The sequence below is a fragment of the Crassostrea angulata genome, chromosome 6 (assembly GCF_025612915.1).
Source record: "Crassostrea angulata isolate pt1a10 chromosome 6, ASM2561291v2, whole genome shotgun sequence".
Lineage (NCBI taxonomy): Eukaryota > Metazoa > Mollusca > Bivalvia > Ostreida > Ostreidae > Magallana > Magallana angulata.
In genome coordinates this window covers 36,114,643-36,136,384 of record NC_069116.1, presented here as the reverse complement: position 1 = coordinate 36,136,384, position 21,742 = coordinate 36,114,643, and the positions used below count along the sequence as shown (strand labels likewise).

At 33.6% G+C, this 21,742-nt stretch overlaps 1 protein-coding gene across 1 annotated transcript in view; it reads right to left on the bottom strand.

The window, feature by feature from the left end:
• Window positions 1-21,742, bottom strand: part of LOC128187479 (N-acetylglucosaminyl-phosphatidylinositol de-N-acetylase-like) — a 105,992-nt gene that overhangs the window by 20,608 nt on the left and 63,642 nt on the right. The window contains exons 3-4 of the mRNA XM_052857912.1: window positions 21,157-21,247; window positions 1,440-1,507 (exon numbers count right to left, since the gene is read on the bottom strand). Coding sequence (XP_052713872.1) covers window positions 1,440-1,507; window positions 21,157-21,247 — 159 coding nt within the window. The remainder of the gene's footprint in view (window positions 1-1,439; window positions 1,508-21,156; window positions 21,248-21,742) is intronic.

Below are 21,742 nucleotides of genomic sequence, written 5' to 3'. Positions count from 1 at the left end.
TACAGAAATATATCCCACAATATAGCATGCCTAAACAAATAGTGTGTTAAAATTTCAAGCATCTGCGATAAACAGTTGCTGAGAAATCTTTGAGGAAAATTTGTTTGAAAATTTTGGCTAAAATAAACAAAGTACTTATTTAACAGGAAGTTGACGTCCGATTGGTACAAAAATATATCCCACGATACGGCACGCCTTAACAAACACTGTGTAAAAATTTCAAGCATCTGTGATAAATAGCTGCTGAGAAATCTTTGACGAAAATTTGTTTGAAAATTTTGGTTTAAAAATAAGCAAAGTCGTCATTTAACAGGAAGTTGACGTCTGATTGGTACAAAAATATATCCCACGATATGGCATGCCTATAAAAATACTGTGTAAAAATTTCAAGCATCTGCGATAAACAGTTGCTGAGAATTCTTTGACGAAAATTTGTTTGAAAATTTTGGTTAAAAAATAAGCAAAGTCGTCATTTAACAGGAAGTTGGCGTCCGATTGGTACAAAAATATATCCCACGATATGGCATGCCTTAACAAACACTGTGTTAAAATTTCAAGCATCTGCAATAAATAGTTGCTGAGATAAATGCGACAGAAATTTTTGTTACGGACGGACAGACAGACGGACAGACGGATGGACAGACGGACAGACAGACAGACAGACACACAAGGGTAAAACAGTATACCCCCTCTCCTTCGGAGCGGGGGTATATATAATAAATAGCTTTAATACCGCGTACTCAATATGATGGTAAATGCATGCAAACATTATTATTGCATATGTTGATACAAATGTATTTAATTACTAAATTTCAAAAGTCTTATATTTTCATTGATATCATTAATTACTAATCAGAAACCCTTACTAAAACCCATCAACCCATCAAAATCTATGCTTTGAAATATACACGAGTTTTCTTCATGATTAGACAAATTATCAATTTTTTAAAAATCTAGCAGCGCTTCATCACTTCAACTTTGTTTCATATGAATCGATTGATATTGACTTTGATGAAAATCAATATGAAATTCTTTTTAAAATATATGGCAAAATCAGTAGCATAGGGAATACACCTTAAGATGCTGTAGAAAACTCTATTGCGCATACCTTGGCATTTTAGATTATTTAAGAATGCAGAGGGATTGCCTTGAGAACACAGTCCCAGTGTGACAGGGGTTTTACCCAATGATGCTTTGAACCAAGTTTGGTTGAAATTGACCCAATGGATGGAAGAAGAATTCAAAAAATTTTTATGCCTCTTGAGCTTTGAAAAAAAAAATGGGAAATTCACTATCCGATCATTATCTCAACAACTGTTGCGCACATTCATCTCAAATTTGATATATGGATGTATCTTATGAATATAAACAGTGTGAGTTTGAATTTGGTTCCAGTCTGATGATATTTGACAGAGTTGTGCCTCTTGAAATTAACTTACTGAAGTGCATCATGAATCGATATATGGTTACTGTGGCCACTCACACCATAGTTATCAAAGGTGATGACCTGTATAATAAAGAAACAGAATATTAACAATGACAATTTAATTTTGTAACAATTTAATCTAGAAATCAGCGGCTGGAACGGCAACAAAGGTGTTGAGCGGACATTGTCTTCAATAAACTATGGACTCAACTACCATCCTACTCATGGGTAGCCCTCCCCCCACATTTAACATTCTTGACAAAAATTTTGTTTTTTTACTCCCGCCAAAAATGGCTGGGGCATATAGGGTTTCCCCATTTTGTCATTCTGTCTTTCCATCCTTATGTCATTCCATCATCATTCACTTTTCAATCATTATCTCAACAACTGTTGCACAAATTAAACTCAAATTTGATATATAGATGTATTTTATAAATATACAGGCTGAGTTTGAAATTGGTTCTGATCCAATGCTTTTTGACAGAGTTATGCCTCTTGAGCTTTGAAAAAAAAAAATGGGAAATTCACTATCCGATCATTATCTCAACAACTGTTGCGCACATTCATCTCAAATTTGATATATGGATGTATCTTATGAATATAAACAGTGTGAGTTTGAATTTGGTTCCAGTCTGATGATATTTGACAGAGTTGTGCCTCTTGAAATTAATTTTTTTTTTTTTTTTTTTTTTTTTTTTTAGAAATTCTCAGTTTTTGCTCTCAAACTTTGAAGGGATGCATATAATAAGCTGATATTTCATATGTAGTATGTTTAAAAGAATATTCAGATCATATTCCAATTTAGTTCAGATCTGATGATTTTTGACAGAGTAATTATGCGTCTTGAACTCAGGAAAAAATGGGAAATTTGTATATTTTTAGTTTCTGCGCTCTTACTTTTGAAGTGATGCATATGCAAAGTTTATATTTCGTATAAGGTTAATTTATTAGAAAATAAATGTCAACTTAAAAGAAATTTTTAAGGAAATATAACTTATTCTGCAACCAAACAAATGTTATTACTAAATTTGGCATTAGAAATTTTGGTCACCTTGGAGAGCATTCTTGGCATTACGACACATCTAGTTTTACTGAAACTGAAAACTGATACATCCACGAGATTATATCCCTACGAATAGCCAAAAAAGCCAAAATTCATGCAAATTTACCCTAACAAATGTAAATGATTCCAAAGTAGATATCATTAATTTGGATTTCTTTACCAATAGTTATATATCAAATAATATCAGAATAAAAAGTAAATTAATTATGTTTTGTGTAATTTAAATACTGGTAAGTGCAACTGTTGCTTAAAAAAAAAACCCAATATATTTTTATTTGCCAGTTTAGCATCACCATTTGGTTGTATACTCAGTATATTTCCTTATCAATTAAGTAGAGTGATGCATTTGTAATACAATACCAGTAACTTCATAGTTAAAAAAAAATCAAAGAAATTTCAAAGTTTAACAAAAGGCCCATGGGCCTTATCGGTCACCTGAGTAACTGCATTGTTTCTTTTGCAATTTATATTCATGTGCATTATAATTACAGGGCTAATAAATTATCTTTAATATTTTAGGATTGTTAAATCCAATCAACTTTCAAAATCCTAAAAACAATTTAAAAATTGTTTCATAACATACAGTAAAATAATTGAATAAATCTTAGGTACAGAAAAGAGGTCCATGGGCCACATTGCTCACCTGAGCAACACTAGACATAATAAAATTCGTTTTATGAAGTCATATCCAAAATATCGGGTCAGAGAATGACGAAGTTGATCCTGTTTTAAAAGATTTATAAATTTTTTTACAGATGTTCCTATATTGGGAACCTTTTGTAATAAGATAATTTCATATTTATATCACATATTGACCATTGCCATTCTTAAACAAGAGGCCCATGGGCCACATCGCTCACCTGAGGAACAATAGTTATGATAAAATCAGCTCAATGGAGTCATAATACAAACTATCTGGACAATGTACAATAATACATGTAGATCCTGTATCAATAAAATCCATTTTCCCCTGGATATTCTTATGTTTATAATCATTAGTCCCTTTTCTAACAGGATGATTTTATAGTCATATCATATGTTGAGTATTGCAGTTCTCAAAAAGATCCCTAACAATAGTTTATATATGGGATATAAACGTACATCAAACTCTGAACCTTCTCGTGAGGCCAAAAAATTGTCCTGGGGCCAAAGTCTTAACAATTATAAAGAATCATCTGGCTGATTAGTTTCTGAGAAGATTTTTAAAGATTTACCCTATATATTCCTTTGTTAAACTTTGACCCCCCCCCCCATTGTGGCCCCACCCTACCCCTGGGGATCATTATTTTCACAACTCTGAATCTACACTACCTGAGGATGCTTTCACACAAGTTTCAGCTTTCCTGGCTGATTAGTTTCTGAGAAGAAGATTTTTAAAGATTTACTCTGTTTATTCCTATGTAAAACATCGACCTCCCATTGTGGCCCAAACCTACCCCCAGGGGTCATGATTTTCACAAATTTGAATCTACACTACCTGAGGATGCTCCCACACAAGTCTCAGTTTTCCTGGCTTGTTTCTGAGAAGAAGATTTTTAAAGATTTACTGTATATATTCCTATGTTAAACTTTGATCCCCCATTATGGCCCCAACCTACCCCCGGGGTCATGATTTTCACAACTTTGAATTTACACTACCTGAGGATGCTTCCACACAAGTTTCAGCTTTCCTGTCCGATTAGTTTCTGAGAAGAAGATTTTTAAAGATTTACTCTATATATTCATTTGTTAAACTTCGACCCCCCCCCCCATTGTGGCCCCACCCTCAGGTGAGCTAAAAAGGTTAAGTTTACAATTCAATAAGTTGGTTTCTGGAAGAACAGACTTTGAAAATTTTCGTAATAAATATTGACAATTTTTTTACTTTTTTAATCTTTAGCTTTTAAGATCTGTGTACAAACATAGAATTGTGAGCAAATCTCTGTATCTTGCTTATAATTCGAAGCTTAACACTCAAATATGGTTAGTAAATAGAAATTGTAGGGTAACAATTAAACACAAGAAACATGCACTACATGTATAACAAATAAAGAACACAATTTATTTTTTCGAAATGAATCATATATATACATGTATATACCTACATATTTCCGTCAGCGATATCAAACTCTATTTAAACTGAATAAACTCGAGAAAATGCCGAGCATCTCAATAAAACCTATTGCATTAATCTACCATTACGCAAAAGATAATGCCGAATTACCGATAGAATGAATTGTACTTCAGTACCCCTACATCAGATTTTGCTTAATTTGCGCAGGTAAACTGTTAACTGTTTGATTTACCGTAGTCTCTGTTTTATTTGATACGTAAAAATCACGAAATACAGACGATAGTTCCCAGGTTACAAAGCATAAATAATGAAAACGAAACGAAAATCAGAACAAGCTAACACCACCGTCATGTGTGAAAACTGTCAACGCATTGAAATATTTAGCCTTAATTCACTTCACAAAATCGGCACCAATATATTTTGCATGTTTCAAAAATTTCCTTTCATTCGCGAACGATTGCATAGCAAGTAAATTCATCATAGTCAGATCGACCCTTTTTCGTATAATGTCATGGCTGCTTTAAACAAAGAACCTCGTTTTAGAAGTATGGAATACTAGTCTTGGTAAAATGGGTATGCAAACCCGGGCCGTGGCAAAATAAAAGCCGGGGCAGATCAGCAATCGTCAATTCCAAATACGCATTATTTTGCAGCAATATTTACAGCGAATACAAATATACTGGTCCATCAAATATCCCGAAATTTTAATGAGATTGGCAGATTAATACCTGCCAATCTTTTGTTTTGCTCAGACCCAGTCTTGCCTACCCATTTTACCGTAGGTAATTCTTACCGTATGCCGAGCCCGAAGCTATTAAACTGATTGAAACACGCATTTCCTTTATCATTATTTTCGTAATAACTCAGATTTGAATCAGAATTAGCACTTAATTTTTGCAATTTATATTTTCCTTCCCATAAGGATAATTTATGCTAAACTACGTTGAATTGAACTAATTAGTTCTTGAGAGGATTTTTAAAAATGCACCCCCCTTTTTTTTACAGTTTCAAGGTTTTCTCCGCTTTGAATACAGATCGGACTTTTATTTCTGCAATTTATATTCGCCCTCCCATAAGGATGCTTTGTGCCAAATTTGGTTGAAATTGGATAAGCGGTTTTAGAGAAGAAGTTCAAAATGTAAAAAGTTTACAGATGGACAGACGGACAGACAGACGGACGGACGGATGGACAGACGGACGACGGACAAAATGTGATCAGAATAGCTCACTTGAACTTTCAGCTCAGGTGAGCTAAAAAGATCTTAAACAACTGTTTATATAAATATAAACCTACATCAAATTTTAAACCCCTTGTGTGGCCCAAGAATTATTCAGGTCCACAGTCTAAACAACTGAGAATCAACGAATGTCAATAATATAAATTTATTTCCAATGTAAAAATTAAAAAACTTTCAAAAAGAAGATATTTCTCTTAACATTGCTATGTAAAATTTCATCCCCCCCCCCCCCAGGGTGGGCCCACCCTACCACCGGGGATAATGACTTAAACAAACTAAAATCTAAACTACCTGAGGGTGTTCCACATACGTTACAGCTTTTCTGGCCAATTTGTTCTAGAGAAGAAGATTTTTAAAGCTTTTTCTCAACATACAGGTACATGTATTCCTATATAAAAATCAGCACCCCCATTCCCATTGTGGCACCACTTTACCCCGGGGATTATGATTTAAGGTCAGACAACATTTTCCTCGAGCATCTTTTTTGTAACTCCTCGTAATAAAGAGTTCCAATAAAAATTATTATTTATAATCATTTTTAAAATGATTTAGAATTTTTATTTTTTGCATTTGTAAACCTAGATGGCCGAGTGGTTAGAGCAGTGGCCGCACACTGCTAGGACTGTAAGTTCAATGGGTTGTGAGTTCAAACACCAGCCCCAGCTGTTTATATCAATATATAAATTTTTATATCAGCAATTCAAGTGTATTTTCAAGAAGATTATATAGGAAATTGCATACTCTTGTATTTTGCAGAAATTCCTGGTAAGGTATTCTAATTTTTTGCAAGAAAGCTTCTAAAAGTAATAGTAAATCAATAACAAATTCCTGGAAAAAGTTATATAAAATTAAGGAACGTGTCGTCTGACCTTAAACAACTAGAATCTACGCTACCTGAGGATGATGTGAACAAATTTGAATCTACACTACTTAAGGATGCTTCCATGCAAAACAGCTTTTCTGGCCAATTGGTTTTTAAGAAGAAGATTTTATAAAGATACCATCAACTTTTCAATAATTCTTATTTATCTCCCTTTGAAAGAGGGCATGTCCCTTCATTTTAACAAACTTGAATCCCCTTCACCTAAGAATGATTTGTGTCAAGTTTGGTTGAAATTGGCCTAGTGGTTCTGGAGAGGAAGTTGAAAATATAAAAAGTTTACAGATGGACGGACAGAGATGGACAGACGGACAGAAGGATAGACAGACAGACAGACAAACACTGGACAAAAAGTGATCAGAAAAGCTCACTTGGGCTTTCAGCTCAGGTGAGCTAAAAATGGTCGAAATTGCACCACTCTACCCTATATAATTATTAGAGCCCTGTCCTTACACCAGAACCCTTGACCCAACGGCCATGAATTTCATAATTTTGGAAGAGGGACTCTTCCTCACCATAACTATGTACTTAATTCATCAGATTTATACCCAAAAGCAGAGAAGAGGATTTTCAATGAATTACTGCATTCATTTGGAGCCCCACCCTAACACCAGATCCCTGACCCAGGGGCCATGAAATTCAAAATTTTGAAAGAGGCATTCATTCTCATCATAACTATGTACTTAGTTCATTGGCTAAATACCCAGGAGCAGAGGAGATGATTTTAAAAGAATTAATGCATTTTCAGTATATAATCATTAGACTCTAGAACCAGAACCATTCACACAGGGGCCATCAAATTCACAATTTTGAAAGCGACATTCTTCTTCAGCATAACTTTGTACTTAGTTTATGGGCTTAATACCCTGGGGCCCGTTTCACTAAAAGGTGTGAGATTCGATGAAACTTAAGGTTTCTCCACCCTTGATGTTTTTATGGTTTAACGTGTGAATTTTTGTTTAAATTTGAAGATTGATATGTTAAAATTCAAATTGAACTTAAATATTGGTATGTTGCAAATGATTTGTTCATGCTGTAGAAGCTAACACAGGTACACTATTAGGGCAATTATAGCGATGACTGCTCTCCAATCAAACATCACATTTTTCTATATAATTAAGCAATCTTTTAAAGAAACTAATCGCAATCCTTTATTTTATGTATTTGAACATTTTAAGGCCATTTAAAATTGCCAGTATGAAAGCTATCACATTTACAGTGTATTTCGATACAATTTTTCAACAATGAATAAGTACAGTTTAGCAACATAAAATGTCTATAACTTTTGAAATAATGGTTCAAACTCACTGAAAATTAGTACATTTGTAATTCATTACAGGGTTCGACACTAACATTTTAAACCATTGGTCCTGCCGGACTAGTGCATGACTATTTTTACTAGTCCGCAGGCAAGTTTATTAGTCCGTCAAAAGAAATAAATATGTAATTTTAAAATAAATCATTTCCAGATATATTAATACAATACAAATTGTACAAAACATTAGTCCAGAACTTTTTTCAAAATATAACCACTAACGATTTTTTGTTCACGTTTCAAGGAAGTCACGAGATCGGCGAGTTCTGTTTCTCCATGTTTTGCACAACTGTCAAACTATCTCATGATCACGGAGACATTTTACTTCACTATAATAAATTAGTTATATAAGAAAGGGTTCAAATGAATAAGAATTACTCGATTACCGCCATGCTTCAATAGCTAAAAATACATTCGGGGTTTCCCAAGAAAGTGTGTCTTCAAAATGACATCGTCGATCGTAATACAAATTTCAAGCTGTTTAGCCGATATTTTCATTAGTCCGGGCGGACTGATTAGGCATAAATTTTATTAGTCCAACTTGAAATTTATTAGTCTGTGACTAACGGACTAATGTTAGTGTCGAACCCTGCATTATATATCCGATCAAAATCTGCAAAGAAATGTGTTTTTCCTGGTAAAAAATTATGAATTGTAGTCTCAGTCAAGTTTGCCTATGTACAGTTTTATCAGTTTTTCATAGAATTCAGCGATTTAAACTCAAACTACCCTCTATGAATTGTTAAACATTAGTGTCATTTCACTTTACATAGCTTAACGAGGCCGAGTACAGAACGAGTACGCACGCTTTCGCGCAGCGTTTCATTTGTATTGTGACGTCATCTTTTTGCATTGTTGACGCCATAGCGTGATAGTTTCAACTGCACATATTCAGCGAAATTTGTTGAAAATAGCTCGTTTGATGCGTAAAATTGATATTATATTGTGGAATAAACATAAATGTCTCGAAGAATAAGCTATATTTGAAAACGTGAAGAGGGTTCAGCAAGCCTAGCCCTCTGTCACGTTTTCTTAACCCGCCTAAATATAGCTTAATTCATATATTTCAAAACAGTAACCATGTATTTTTTATTAATGACCTTTAATGTGTGATGTTATATATTTATCTATTACTAAAATATGTCTGAATGTTTTAATAATATTATAAAGATCACCATTTTCGTCTTTGTCAAATAAAACATAGCCATTATCTGACAAACTGGGAAATTGGGCATACGAAAAACAACTTTGATAAGACCCCTGGAACAAACCAGGAGGTAAAAGATTTTTTTTATTTGACCATTTGATGCCTTTTAGCAATAACTTTAATAAGTAGAATAGAAAAAGAAATCCCTAGGGCAGAAGTTTAAGAAAATTGTAAAAAATGTGCAAAATTGATGCATTTCAAGCAAAATCCCATAGGGACCTATGTTAAAAATTAACAAACTTTGAGATGACCCCTTAAACAAACGGTATGGTAAATGTCTTATTTTTTTATCTTAGAATAACAATTATATCAGTAGAAATTCGTGTAAAAAATTTAATTCAAAAATCTAGGGCAGAAAAAATTAGACCCGGCCTCGTTAAAATGTATTAAACAGAAGTATAAATCAAGAAACATTGGCAAATCCTTGCATCACATAACACTAATATCATAACTGATAACAGTTTAATACTCCAGAATGCTCACTATGACCTCATGCAACAATCGAAAGACCTTAAGTAAGGCATCAGGGCGTAAGCCAAAATTTAGTCCGGCGTAAATTGTGTTTCACTAAGAGGTTAATGCTAGACTTTACGTCCTTGTAAATGAGCTTTTGCACATGCGCATACAAATGATAAACAGATAGATGGATACTAGATAGAAAGATAGAGAGATACATGTATCTAGATAGATAGATATAAACTTGTCATCTAATTTTTGAGAGAGAGAGAGAGAGGCAAATTATTTAGGCCCATTCGTTTATGTTCAGTATATTGTTGTTAAAAATTAATACTGTTTAGTCACAAAATCAAACAACAAAACTTGCTGAAATGTTTTGCTTGAAGGATATAAATCATCAAGCTAATAAATATATTCAAAATTAATAATTCAAGAGAACTATTTTTGTTATTGATATCTAGGGCGATTTCAGCATGCATTGGGCAGCCTTAAAATTTTCTTTTTGATCATGCATCAATTATGTATGAGTATAAAGACTTTTTTTTGATTTTCTGGTTTTCTCTTGCTTAATCATTGCAAGAAAATCAGTGAATTTGTTTAAACATAAAAAATAAAACGAATTTATGCAGTAATGAGCTATTTAACCATGGATTGGACAATATTAAGCAAACATCGAACAACCATACAGTAGCTATATATATCAAAAATAACAAAATTTTCTTATTTCATGGAATAAAAAACCCAAAATGGCGGTAAATAATAAATATATATTTATTAATTTGATATCTAGATTTGCTTTAATGTAATATGTGGAGCAAAAATGACTTGAGATAACTGATGAACCAAGGTTAATTCTTATCAAAATTTGTTTCAGAAATTAATTTATTAGGAATTATTTAAGTGAGAGGTTACATTTTCACTTAGTCCATTCAAATGCCAAACATTCAAATTAAACCAAGTTTCCAATGAGAGCGTTTTTGCGATGCTTATATTGCTATTTCTTTTACAATGTGGTAGTCAAATTCTTGATAATAAAAAAGTTCATTTGTTTTAATTCAGGATTAAATGAAACAATACAAAAGTACACCCACGATTCTGTGTAAATGTTTAAAGCACAGGATGAATGACCATCTTTAAGTCCTCTACGCCACGGCAACTTACATATATATGAGTGTTTTTATATCCTATATATCGGTGGATATTGAATCACTGTATTGAATGTGTTTACTTGAAAAGATTTTGACAAACCATTCAGTTTCTAACAATCAATTATATATCTAATTTATAAATTACATGCATGCATGTATTTAGAATGAAATACGGAACTTGGTCTTCAGTGAACAAAAATATATTATACCTAAATGGAAACCGTTAGGTTCACTATAGTAGGCTTTCTTAGTTAATAAATTTAAACAATTTCCCGCAATTTCCCGGTTTTCATGATCGCGGCGCCGTTCCAATATGTTTAAATATTTACATGTAATAGTATGTACATGATTTTTAAACTATTAATTCTATAACAAACAAAATTACCAATTACCAATTACCGGTGACGTATTTACTGCATGTGGCAATTGCAAATGACTTGTACATACAATTTTATGATGTGCCAGGCCGGGTATATTTGACATATTTACCCTTATACATATATTTAAATAATCAACCCCTATTTATGATCACCGGTACATTAATTAATTAGCCTCAAGATTTTACTCTTACATACATGTATCGTTAATTTGTAGACGCAACATCTTTGAAACCCAGAGCTAGGAAATAATACTTTGAAAATGAATTACAAATGTAAATTAACTTTTATTCACTAGACTTATCGTATACTCGTACATACTAAGATTCAACGCCTTTAGAAACCCTGACGTGCACCTGGGCACACGACACACCTGTTGTGCATATCTTGTATATTCTGTGTTAGTTCCAGGGGTTTTCTTAAGTTGGACAAACAATAGACTTTAATTAGATATACACAAACATGCACCTGGGCACACGACACAACTGTTGTGTATATCTTGTATATTCTGTGTTAGTTCCAGGGGTTTTCTTAAGTTGGACAAACAATAGACTCTAATTAGATATACACAAACGAACAAAACTATGTCTAGACAAACAAAGCAGTAATATCCTGCCCGATTTAACAAAGGCAGTTGAGAGTCTTTTCATCTTTAACATGTATCTAGCAGATCTAGAGTTAGAAATAATGAAAATTGAAAAAAAAAATACAAACCTTAAGCCGATTAACAAATTAAATCATGAATTTTTGGTTCATTATCTTTATTTTGTTTAATAACCGGATGAACTGAGAGAGAGAGAGAGAGAGAGAGAGAGAGAGAGAGAGAGAGAGATTTTTTCACCGATTAATTTATAATAGGAAACAAACATACTTTAATTAGTTTTATGCACATATTACAGTTGAGACTGCGCTCATCCCTACAATAATTTTGAAACCCCCAAAAAATTATAAAGAATTTTATAACGGCAATCTGTGTCCATCGGAGCAGTGCTGATGATAGCGATCTGTGTTTAATGGAGCGACGATTAAAACCGCCTGGAACAACCCCCCCCCCCTTCCTTTGATATTATATTATCACTTGGATGACCCCCTCCCATCTCTATGAAAGAGCTTTTGCATTTAATATATGTTTTTATTGTTCAGCTTGATCAATATTGACTTAAAAGCCACTTAAAGACAGTGTAAAGGCAGTGTAAAGAGAGCGTAAATGCCACTTAAAGATGCTTAAATGTGGTTTAAAGGTGGCTTAAAGAAGTTTGGACATTAAGGACCTATAAGCACTTGCTTAAAGGTGACTTAAAGGCGGCTTAAAGGTTGTATAGCCTTTAAGCTCCTTTAAGTCACCTTTAAGCCACCTTTAAGGACTTGCTTAAAGATGGTTTTTCGCCCTGTGAAGGGTACCTGCAGCCCAGCCAAAGTGAAACTTATGTCAAAGAGTTTATTTACCAGAAATTAATGCAAAAAACCGCATCGAAATCTATGCAAAAATAACTTCAAAGAGGCTATTTTTACCTGCTTTGGGAAATCTAATCAAGAGAAAACAGAATTAGGCGATAACGAGGCTTCAGCAGAAGTGACGTCATGAGGTCAACAGGAGGGAAATTTCTTAATTTACAAAGCTGTACAAAATAAATTCGATTTTTCAGCCAAAATAATTGTGATAGGTCTGATGTTTTGACATATTCTCGTCGCCTTTTTCCCGATGAATACGATATCTTAAAACGCTTGCATGGGCAGATTTATGTTCATTATTTATTTTTGATTACATAATATCCTTTCACACACGAATGATCCGAGACAATGACACAGGTAAACAAGTGAACTAACGAAACCACTGCTCCAGACACACGTGTACAGTACCGATCAGACCCAACCTAACACCAGAGTAAACCCCAACTAAACCCCGGGTTTACTTTTTGGGTTTACTTGGGGTTTACTTTTTGGAAATTTGGGTCCACTCGGGGTTTACTTTGGGTTTACTTTGGGTTTACTTTAAAATTGCTTTTGAGGTCAACTGTATGCACTGAAGTGTGAAGTAGACTAGTATTTTGTCTTACCATCATACTGCCTGTAATTCCTACCCTTTGTATATTCCGAATACACAGTTAGCGTCTGCTTTCAGGGGTATACATGTACTTCTGACTGGGTTTACTCTCTGTGTCCACTCTGGGTTTACTTTGGGTTTACTCTGGATTTACTCTGGGTTCACTCTAGTAACCCAGAGTAAACCCAGAAAGTAAACCCAGGGTTTAGTTGGGGTTTACTTTCTGTTAGGTTGGGTATGATCGGTACATATCTGGGGTATGTATATACATGGTACATGAGTCTGGTGAACAAAGAGAGGGTTTCACACCTCTAGACCGGTAAATTGATTTGTGTATAATTAGCTACTCAATTGTTAAAAAATAAAACAGAAAAATAAATTAAACAGTGTAAAATCAAGCAATCGTAAGCTAATACATGTGTTTTGTCCATCAATCAGTGATTAAAGAATCATGCATGAGACTATCAAAAATAAACTAATGTTCGAAATATGCCTTTGTTGTTACTTATCTAATCACTTAAATAATGACCAAATTTGCAATTCAGCAATTTATACCATTTTTTTATGTGATCAAGTATTTATTTCGGAAGTAATTACATTGGTCTTAATTTCTTATTTAATAAAGTGCAACTTTCTTTCAAGGGCTATGGTCAGCAATTTAACGCTTTAACTCCATATAGCTTAAATTGTTATAATGACAACGTATCATTATGAAATCTGAATAAACTTGAACATTTTGACAAAGGATGTAAATAAAAAATGAAATTCCATTATCGAATATTAAAAGAATACGAGACAGACTTAATTAAGCAGCCATCATGGACTTTCGCATTGATCTGTTTATTATCCTGTGTTTGTTTGTTAAAGAATGCATAGTATTTTGATTGTTATTGGTTCGATGTCAATATTAATGAATAATAGAGTGACATCATTTGTAATTTTATGCCTTATACGAGGAATAGACCCGGAGTTACCTTTTACGAAATATGTATTATCAATATTATTAATCAGTTAATAATGTCACGGAAAAATCATTCGAAAGAATGACAATATTAACAAACTAGACTCTTGTTGCTATAGCAACAAAAAGGTCTTCTGTTTCTCATGTATTAATCTGAACAAAAAATTCATTTATCTTGTAAACAGAAAACAGACATAATATATACTGTAAAGGAATTCCCAAGAAATAAACAAAGCAAAAAGATAAAATGTCAATTTCTGAGTACTTTCTGTGACGACCGGAAGTTACGCCGGATCATACAGAACATAGTAAACATATCTTCATACATTGCCTTGTCTTTCCTCAACGTGTAGGAACGGTGGAAATTCGAGTTGAAATCTGTACATAGTTCAAAGAAAATTTTGTGGACCCGCGTGAAAAAGTTCTCCATATCCCAATAATCCTTTGCAGTGCATCGCAACATGGTGGTACAGGAAGTGTTTCTAAGGAAAATTCTTACCTATAAATCGCATACGTCTATTTTTTTAACAATACAAAATCCTTTAAAAACACTTAAGTAAACAACACATAAGCTTAGGTAAAAAAAACTGTACCTATCTGAACTTTTGTTGACATATGGCGTCATTTCCTTCCCCGAATTTATCCGAACATTTACGAAAACTGGCGAGAGAAATAAAGTTAAATATTGCTATCATTTAGAGGTGGATAAGCATCTTTACAAGATGTACATGTAGGAAGAACTTGGCATCATTGTTAATGGTGACTCTTTTGCTGATTAGTTTTGTTTTATTTTTGTTTTTGGTTAGTAAATAGGCATGCATGTTCCATGCTTACGGTAATTTACTGGTTATATTGATCCAATCATATATGCATACGTTAGGTAGGTGACAAACATTTATTAAAAGAGAAAATTCTTATTAACATCAGATCTACGTACAGCCACGTCATTTTGTAATAAATGAATAAAACAAAAATAAGGAAAAAAATAAACTGTTAAAATATCTACAGGTTTTTTTTTATAGTTGCATATGTGGCCAAATCTTTAAATAAACATTGGATATCACACACTAAAAAAAGGGGGAGAGCAAATGTCTACAACGCATATATCGCATACAAAAAATAAATCAAAGTACTGAAGAACTGAAAGCCGGGCTCTTTTGGTTTGTCTTTATGCATATTGTGTGGTAAAGACTGAAAATTAATATCTCTCTCTCTCTCTTTAATGTCGGCAAAGCGTCAGAGAGCTACCAAATTTTGTAAGCGGCTACAAACAAAAATATATCTGTCTAGTAGAAAAAGTTCAAAACAGTTGCTGCTTTGAATTTTGCAACAAGCGTTATATATTCAATCCCCATTTCTTCAACGCGCAGCAAAGTAGTTCATAAAAATTCATGCACATTGTATGTATCCAAAATGCATGTCTTGTTTTCAAAACAAGTTATTAATAAAAAAACTAAAAAAGATAGACAATTCTCTCGAAATTAGAATAAAAGAAACAAAATGCCAACACTTTTGACAAAACGTGGCTCTTTCTGTGACTATTTGGTATAGCGGAAGCTTTTACTTTGACGCTGTTAGGTTTTTGTTTACTTTTGAAGTTGTGCTATTTATAGTAACATTGGCGATTTGCCTGCCTACAGCCAGGACTCTGCTTTCAGCAGAGCCCGGCTAAAAAAATTAAAAACAAAATTGATGTTACAGAGGAAAATTTAAACAAGAGGCTCATGGGTCACATCGCTCACCTGAGGAACAATAGGTATGATAAAATCAGCTTAATGGAGTCATAATACAAACAATCTGGACAATGTACAATAATACATGTAGATACTGTATAAATAAAATCCATTTTCCCCCCTGGATATTCTTATGTTTATAATCATTAGTCCCTTTTCTAACAGGATGATTTTATAGTCATATCACATGTTGAGTATTGCAGTTCTCAAAAAGATCCTTAACAATTGTTTATATATGGGATATAAAGCTACATCAAACTCTGAACCTTCTTGTGAGGCTGAAGAATTGTCCTGGAGACAAAGTCTTAACAATTATTAAGAATCATCTGGCTGATTAGTTTCTAAGAAGATTTTTAAAGATTTACTCTATATATTCCTATGTAAAACTTTAACACCCACCCCCCAATGTGGCCCCACCCTACCCCCAGGGATCATGATTTTCACAACTTTGAATCTACACTACCTGAGGATGCTTCCACACAAGTTTCAGCTTTCCTGGCTGACTAGTTTCTGAGAAGAAGATTTTAAAAGACTAACTCTATATATTCCTATGTAAAACTTCGACCCCCCATTGTGGCCCCACCCTACCCCCGGGGGTCATGATTTTCACAACTTTGAATCTACACTACCTGAGGATGCTTCCACACAAGTTTTAGTTTTCCTGGCTGATTAGTTTCTGGGAAGAAGATTTTTAAAAATTTACTCTATACATTCCTATGTAAAACTTTAACACCCACCCCCCAATGTGGCCCCAATCTTCCCCCAGGGGTCATGAATTTCACAACTTTGAATCTACACTACCTGAGGATGCTTCCACACAAGTTTCAGCTTTCCTGGCTGATTAGTTTCTGAGAAGAAGATTGTTAAAAATTTACTCTATATATTCCTATGTAAAACTTAGAGCCCCCATTGTGGCCCCACCCTACCCCCAAGGGTCATGAATTTCAAAACTTTGAATCTACACTACCTGAGGATGCTTCCACACAAGTTTCAGCTTTCCTGGCTGATTAGTTTCTGAGAAGAAGATTTTTAAAGATTTATTCTAAATATTCCTATGTAAAACTTCGACCCCCCATTGTGGCCCCACCCTACCCCCAAGGGTCATGAATTTCACAACTTTGAATCTACACTAACTGAGGATGCTTCCACACAAGTTTCAGCTTTCCTGGCTATATGGTTCTTGAGAAGAAGATTTTTGAAAATTTCTCGAAATTTTTCATCAATTTCTAATTATCTCCCCTTGAAAACGGGTGTGACCCTTAATTTTCACAACTTTGAATCCCCTTTGCCTAAGGATGATTTGTGCCAAGTTTGGATGAAATTGGCCCAGTAGTTCTTGAGAAGATGTTGAAAATGTGAAAAGTTTACAGACAGACGGACGGACGGACAGACAGACAAAATGTGATCAGAATAGCTCACTTGAGCTTTCAGCTCAGGTGAGCTAAAAAAACCACAGATAACAACATGCAAGGAACAAAATGAGACATAACACAAACGTGCAATTTATTGTATACTGATTTTATGATTCATTATAGGAATGCTAAATTAAACATAATTGTATTTACATAAAAAAAAACTTAAACGGCTTTGTATTTTACATCAAGATATTTTAATAAGTCTGTTAAACATTTTATTAATGCCCAGTGATACATGTAGTTTGTGTGAGTGTATTAGACAAAGGTGGTACGGAATAAATGTTTGATAACTTCGGGTTCCTTGCAGTGGTAAAAGTTTTAGAGACAAACCCAAAGTTTTTGGTTGGGCAAGTCCACAGGTTGCATTTAACAATGATGAGGGATGTGTATATAGTCCCTTCTGCACTCCCCCCAACGGTCACACCGTACAACATATTAATATCTCCTTGAGAAATGGTTTTTGTCTCGGGACCAGAAACAAACGGAAGTGATCTAAGAAATTGAAAGTACATATTTTAGTACTTACCTACGATGCGTTACTGTTCATCACATTGAGTAAAATGTTAAAAAAATTTCTGAAGTTAAAAAAAACTTCTATTCCTTGAACGCTTTGATTAAGAACCGGAAGTGACGTTCGACCAAGTGAAACCCGTTAAACACATGTTTTATCAAAAGTCCATTATCCATAAAAAGTTTTGTGTCTTGATCTCTCACGGTTTCGGAGATCTTGTGGGTAGTTTGTTTTTAAGAAATAAGGCTACCTTAGATATTTGAGATGTCTCACCGGAAATAGAATTTTATTTTTATTTTTTTACCACGTGTAGATGACCTTTTGTATTTTTATAGTTAAAATGTTACTTCAATGCTAAACAACCAACATATTTTTAAAAAATCAACATTTGGTGTACTTTTTGGATCTTGAATTTTAAGGGGCAGTCCCTTGTTCTTGATGTCAAAAGAAAGCTCATGTCATGTCAAACACATTTTGTTCAACAAGTGTTTAGATATTATATACCGTTCTCGAGATATCTGGAAAAGATCATCTTAGGGGCCGACCCTATAACTCCTTTTAGGGACCGGTTTACAAAAAAAATGATGGTTACATTACAATACCTTACAAGTAGGTGGCATGAAATATTATTAAAGATGACAGCTTAGGCCAAAATTAAAAATACCTATGTTTCCCCTAACAAGACTGAATTGGGTTTTTTTTTTTTACCACATTGAACAGAGATTTTTTTTTTAAAAGAAACATAATTTTGACCAAAATCGTAACCCTCACCTTTTTTTGTTTTACAATCATTTTTTAGCCTTGACAGAGACATAAATAATATTTATTTATGCCTCTGGCAATATATTGCTCAACATTGGTAAAATATTGGTAACTTCGCTGGAATTTCCTCTGAAAGATAAGTTGAAGTCGCCCTGTATTCTGAGTTCACATTCGTGTAAATTAACCCCAAAGACATTAAAATGATAATCATTTAATTCAAAAGATGTTTTCACAGCGTCAGTTAACCACTATTGCAATTAATAATTTGGGAGTGTCTTATCTTTTACCGGTTACAATAAAGACGGGTGATGCAACATATAGCCTGATGTGCATTGAAAATTACAACTGATGTTTATTGCTTTTAGTGTCTGTATTACAATTACTTGGTAAATTGTAACTAGTTAATAACTTTGCCAAATTAATGCTAAAATAATCATAAAACCATCTCTCCATAGTTATTATAATAAATATTACATCGCTCACCTGAGCAACACTGGCTTTATATGGTCGTTTAAAGGATATTGTGCCATGTGGCCCCTCGGTAGATTAACCAAAAATGAATATCCGAATTTTACATTTATTTTAGCATATACTTAATCTTTGACATATTTACCTTTAAGGAGTACCATTTTTACCGAAAATAAGATTATATGCAATATAAATAACTAAATTTTCAGTTGGTGTTCACAGTTAACTTCCAGTTCCCTTTAATTAGCCCCCCCCCCCCCCCCCACATCACTTTATAAAAAGATTTAAATACATGAGAGCATAAAGGTACATTTTCTCCCTCCACTTCTTACTAGTTATTGTATTTTATTTTTAAAAATCCTATATGTGAAAGAAGAAAAGTGTACCTCAATGCACCAGAATAAATGCGTTCGATTCCTCAAATTAAAAACATTGAAAAATTTAATTGGCCTTCTCCATTATAAACGATTGCCATTTACCAGGCATGAATTCATTTCGTATGACGTTTCATATCCTTACTCACCTGATTGAGGAATAAACTTGACTGAAAAATGTTGTCACATATGTTAAAGAGCGGTAATTCAAATCAATGTATTGGCAGGCATGTCGCTCTATTGTACCAAGGTCCACCCATTATTTTCATCTTTTAATTATTAAAAAACAACAAATGTCTACAAACAAAGATGATTTTCCGTTGCAATAATTTTTTAAGAACAGCAATAATGCTTTCATTCTCATAATAATAATAATGTGTCAGGACTATGGAAACTGTTTAAAAGGCGTAGTTTTCATATACTTGTGTTCGAAAAACTATCAAAAAGAAGATGGGGGAATTAGATGGTACAACTGCCCAAAGTGTGTTGTTTAAATGCTTTATGAGACGTTGGCCACGAATTTACGACTTGTATTATTTTTCTAAAACGTTCAATTGTTGGGCTACAAAATGACATTTTTAAAGTATAGTGGGTCATCTCTCCACATATTTGTTGATTAAAATCAGTGTAAATTCCATTAAACCTCATTTAGACTATACCAAAAATATGGAGCTCAGACCCACTCTATAAAAGAAAAGGCATTGAAGTTATGAAAATGTTACAAACCGATGTTACGTTAAAATTACATTGTTTTTAATTATTTTTAAAACAATTATTAGATTTAATGATATTTTAATTTTGCAGTATCTAATCATTCCTCATGATGCATGGGCATTTTGCACGCCTTATTCACCCATCTTCTTTGTGTAGATTTTATGCAATTCATCATTGAAGAAGGTGCAACAGAAAGTAGTTAGAGCATATCATCCTTTTGGCAAGACATTTCTATTGATCAATCAAAATTTCAGCGTCAATTGTAGAATTATAGGCAAGATACATAACTTGTTATTTCCTATTCAGAATGAACAAAAGCATGGCCTCAGTTCTGTAAGGAAAGCTCTGTATCTTGCCTATAATTCGAAACTTGACACAGCTGAATATGGTTAGTAAAGAGAAAATTGTAAACAATTAAAACAAAAGAAACATGCACTAATTAAAAACAAAGTAAGAGCACAATTTAATTTTCATAATATATTTATACCTATATATTTCTAGCAGCAAAAACAATCTCCATTTAGACTGAAAATGCAGAGCATCTTAACAAAACATGTTTCATTATAATCAACCATAACGTAGAGATCGTACCGAATTACCAATAGAATGTATAGTATATGTAGTTAGTGCATCAGATTTTGCTCATTTTGCGCAGGTAAACAATTAACTGTCTGATGAACGAGGTTTATATTTATTCTGCAATTTATATTCGCCTTCTCATAAGGATGCTTTGTGCCAAATTTGGTTGAAATTGGCCCAGCCGTCTTAGAGAAGTTCAAAATGTAAAAAGTTTACAGACGGACAGACAGACGGATGGACAGATGGATGGACAGATGGACGACAGACAAAATGTGATCAGAATAGCTCACTTGAGCTTTCAGCTCAGGTGAGCTAAAAAGTACCATATTGTTAAAAAAAATACTGGTATGGTATTACGGTATACCATTTTATTTTTATTAGTATCCAACCCTATGCCTTTTGGAAGTATATATGCACCAAATGATATCTTACCAAATGTGGCTGTAAGTAGTACATGACTGGAAGAATAATTTTCTCCACATTTTTTAATTTCCATGGGTGTTCAGGATGATCTTGTAGGTCACTGCAATTGTAATTTCATGATGAATAATATATCAGAATTCACAAGGATATCCTACCCATTTATTGTACAGTTGTGAAGTTTGGGGTATGAAAAATAAGATGTCATTGAATGTGCACACTTGAAATGATATCCACTATTTACATCCACTAAGAATGGTACCCAAAATTTACATCCACTAGGTATGGTACCAAATGTTTAAAGCATCCAAAACCTATGGCTCAGATTCAGCATCCAAGCCTGTCAAGTGATTAAGTATAATAGAACACACCAATATAAGTTTGGTGAAATTAGGACCAGTAGTAAGCAATATATAGTCTTTAAAGGGCACCTGCACCAAAAGCCCTAACCTCCTCCAGCATCTAATACCTTTGGCTCAGATTCAGGATTCAAGCCTTTCAAGTGCATAAGTGTCATCAGATGCACCATCAATGCAAGTTGGGTGAAGATAGGACCAGTAATAACTTAGATGTGACTATCAAAGGGTACCTGCTCCCA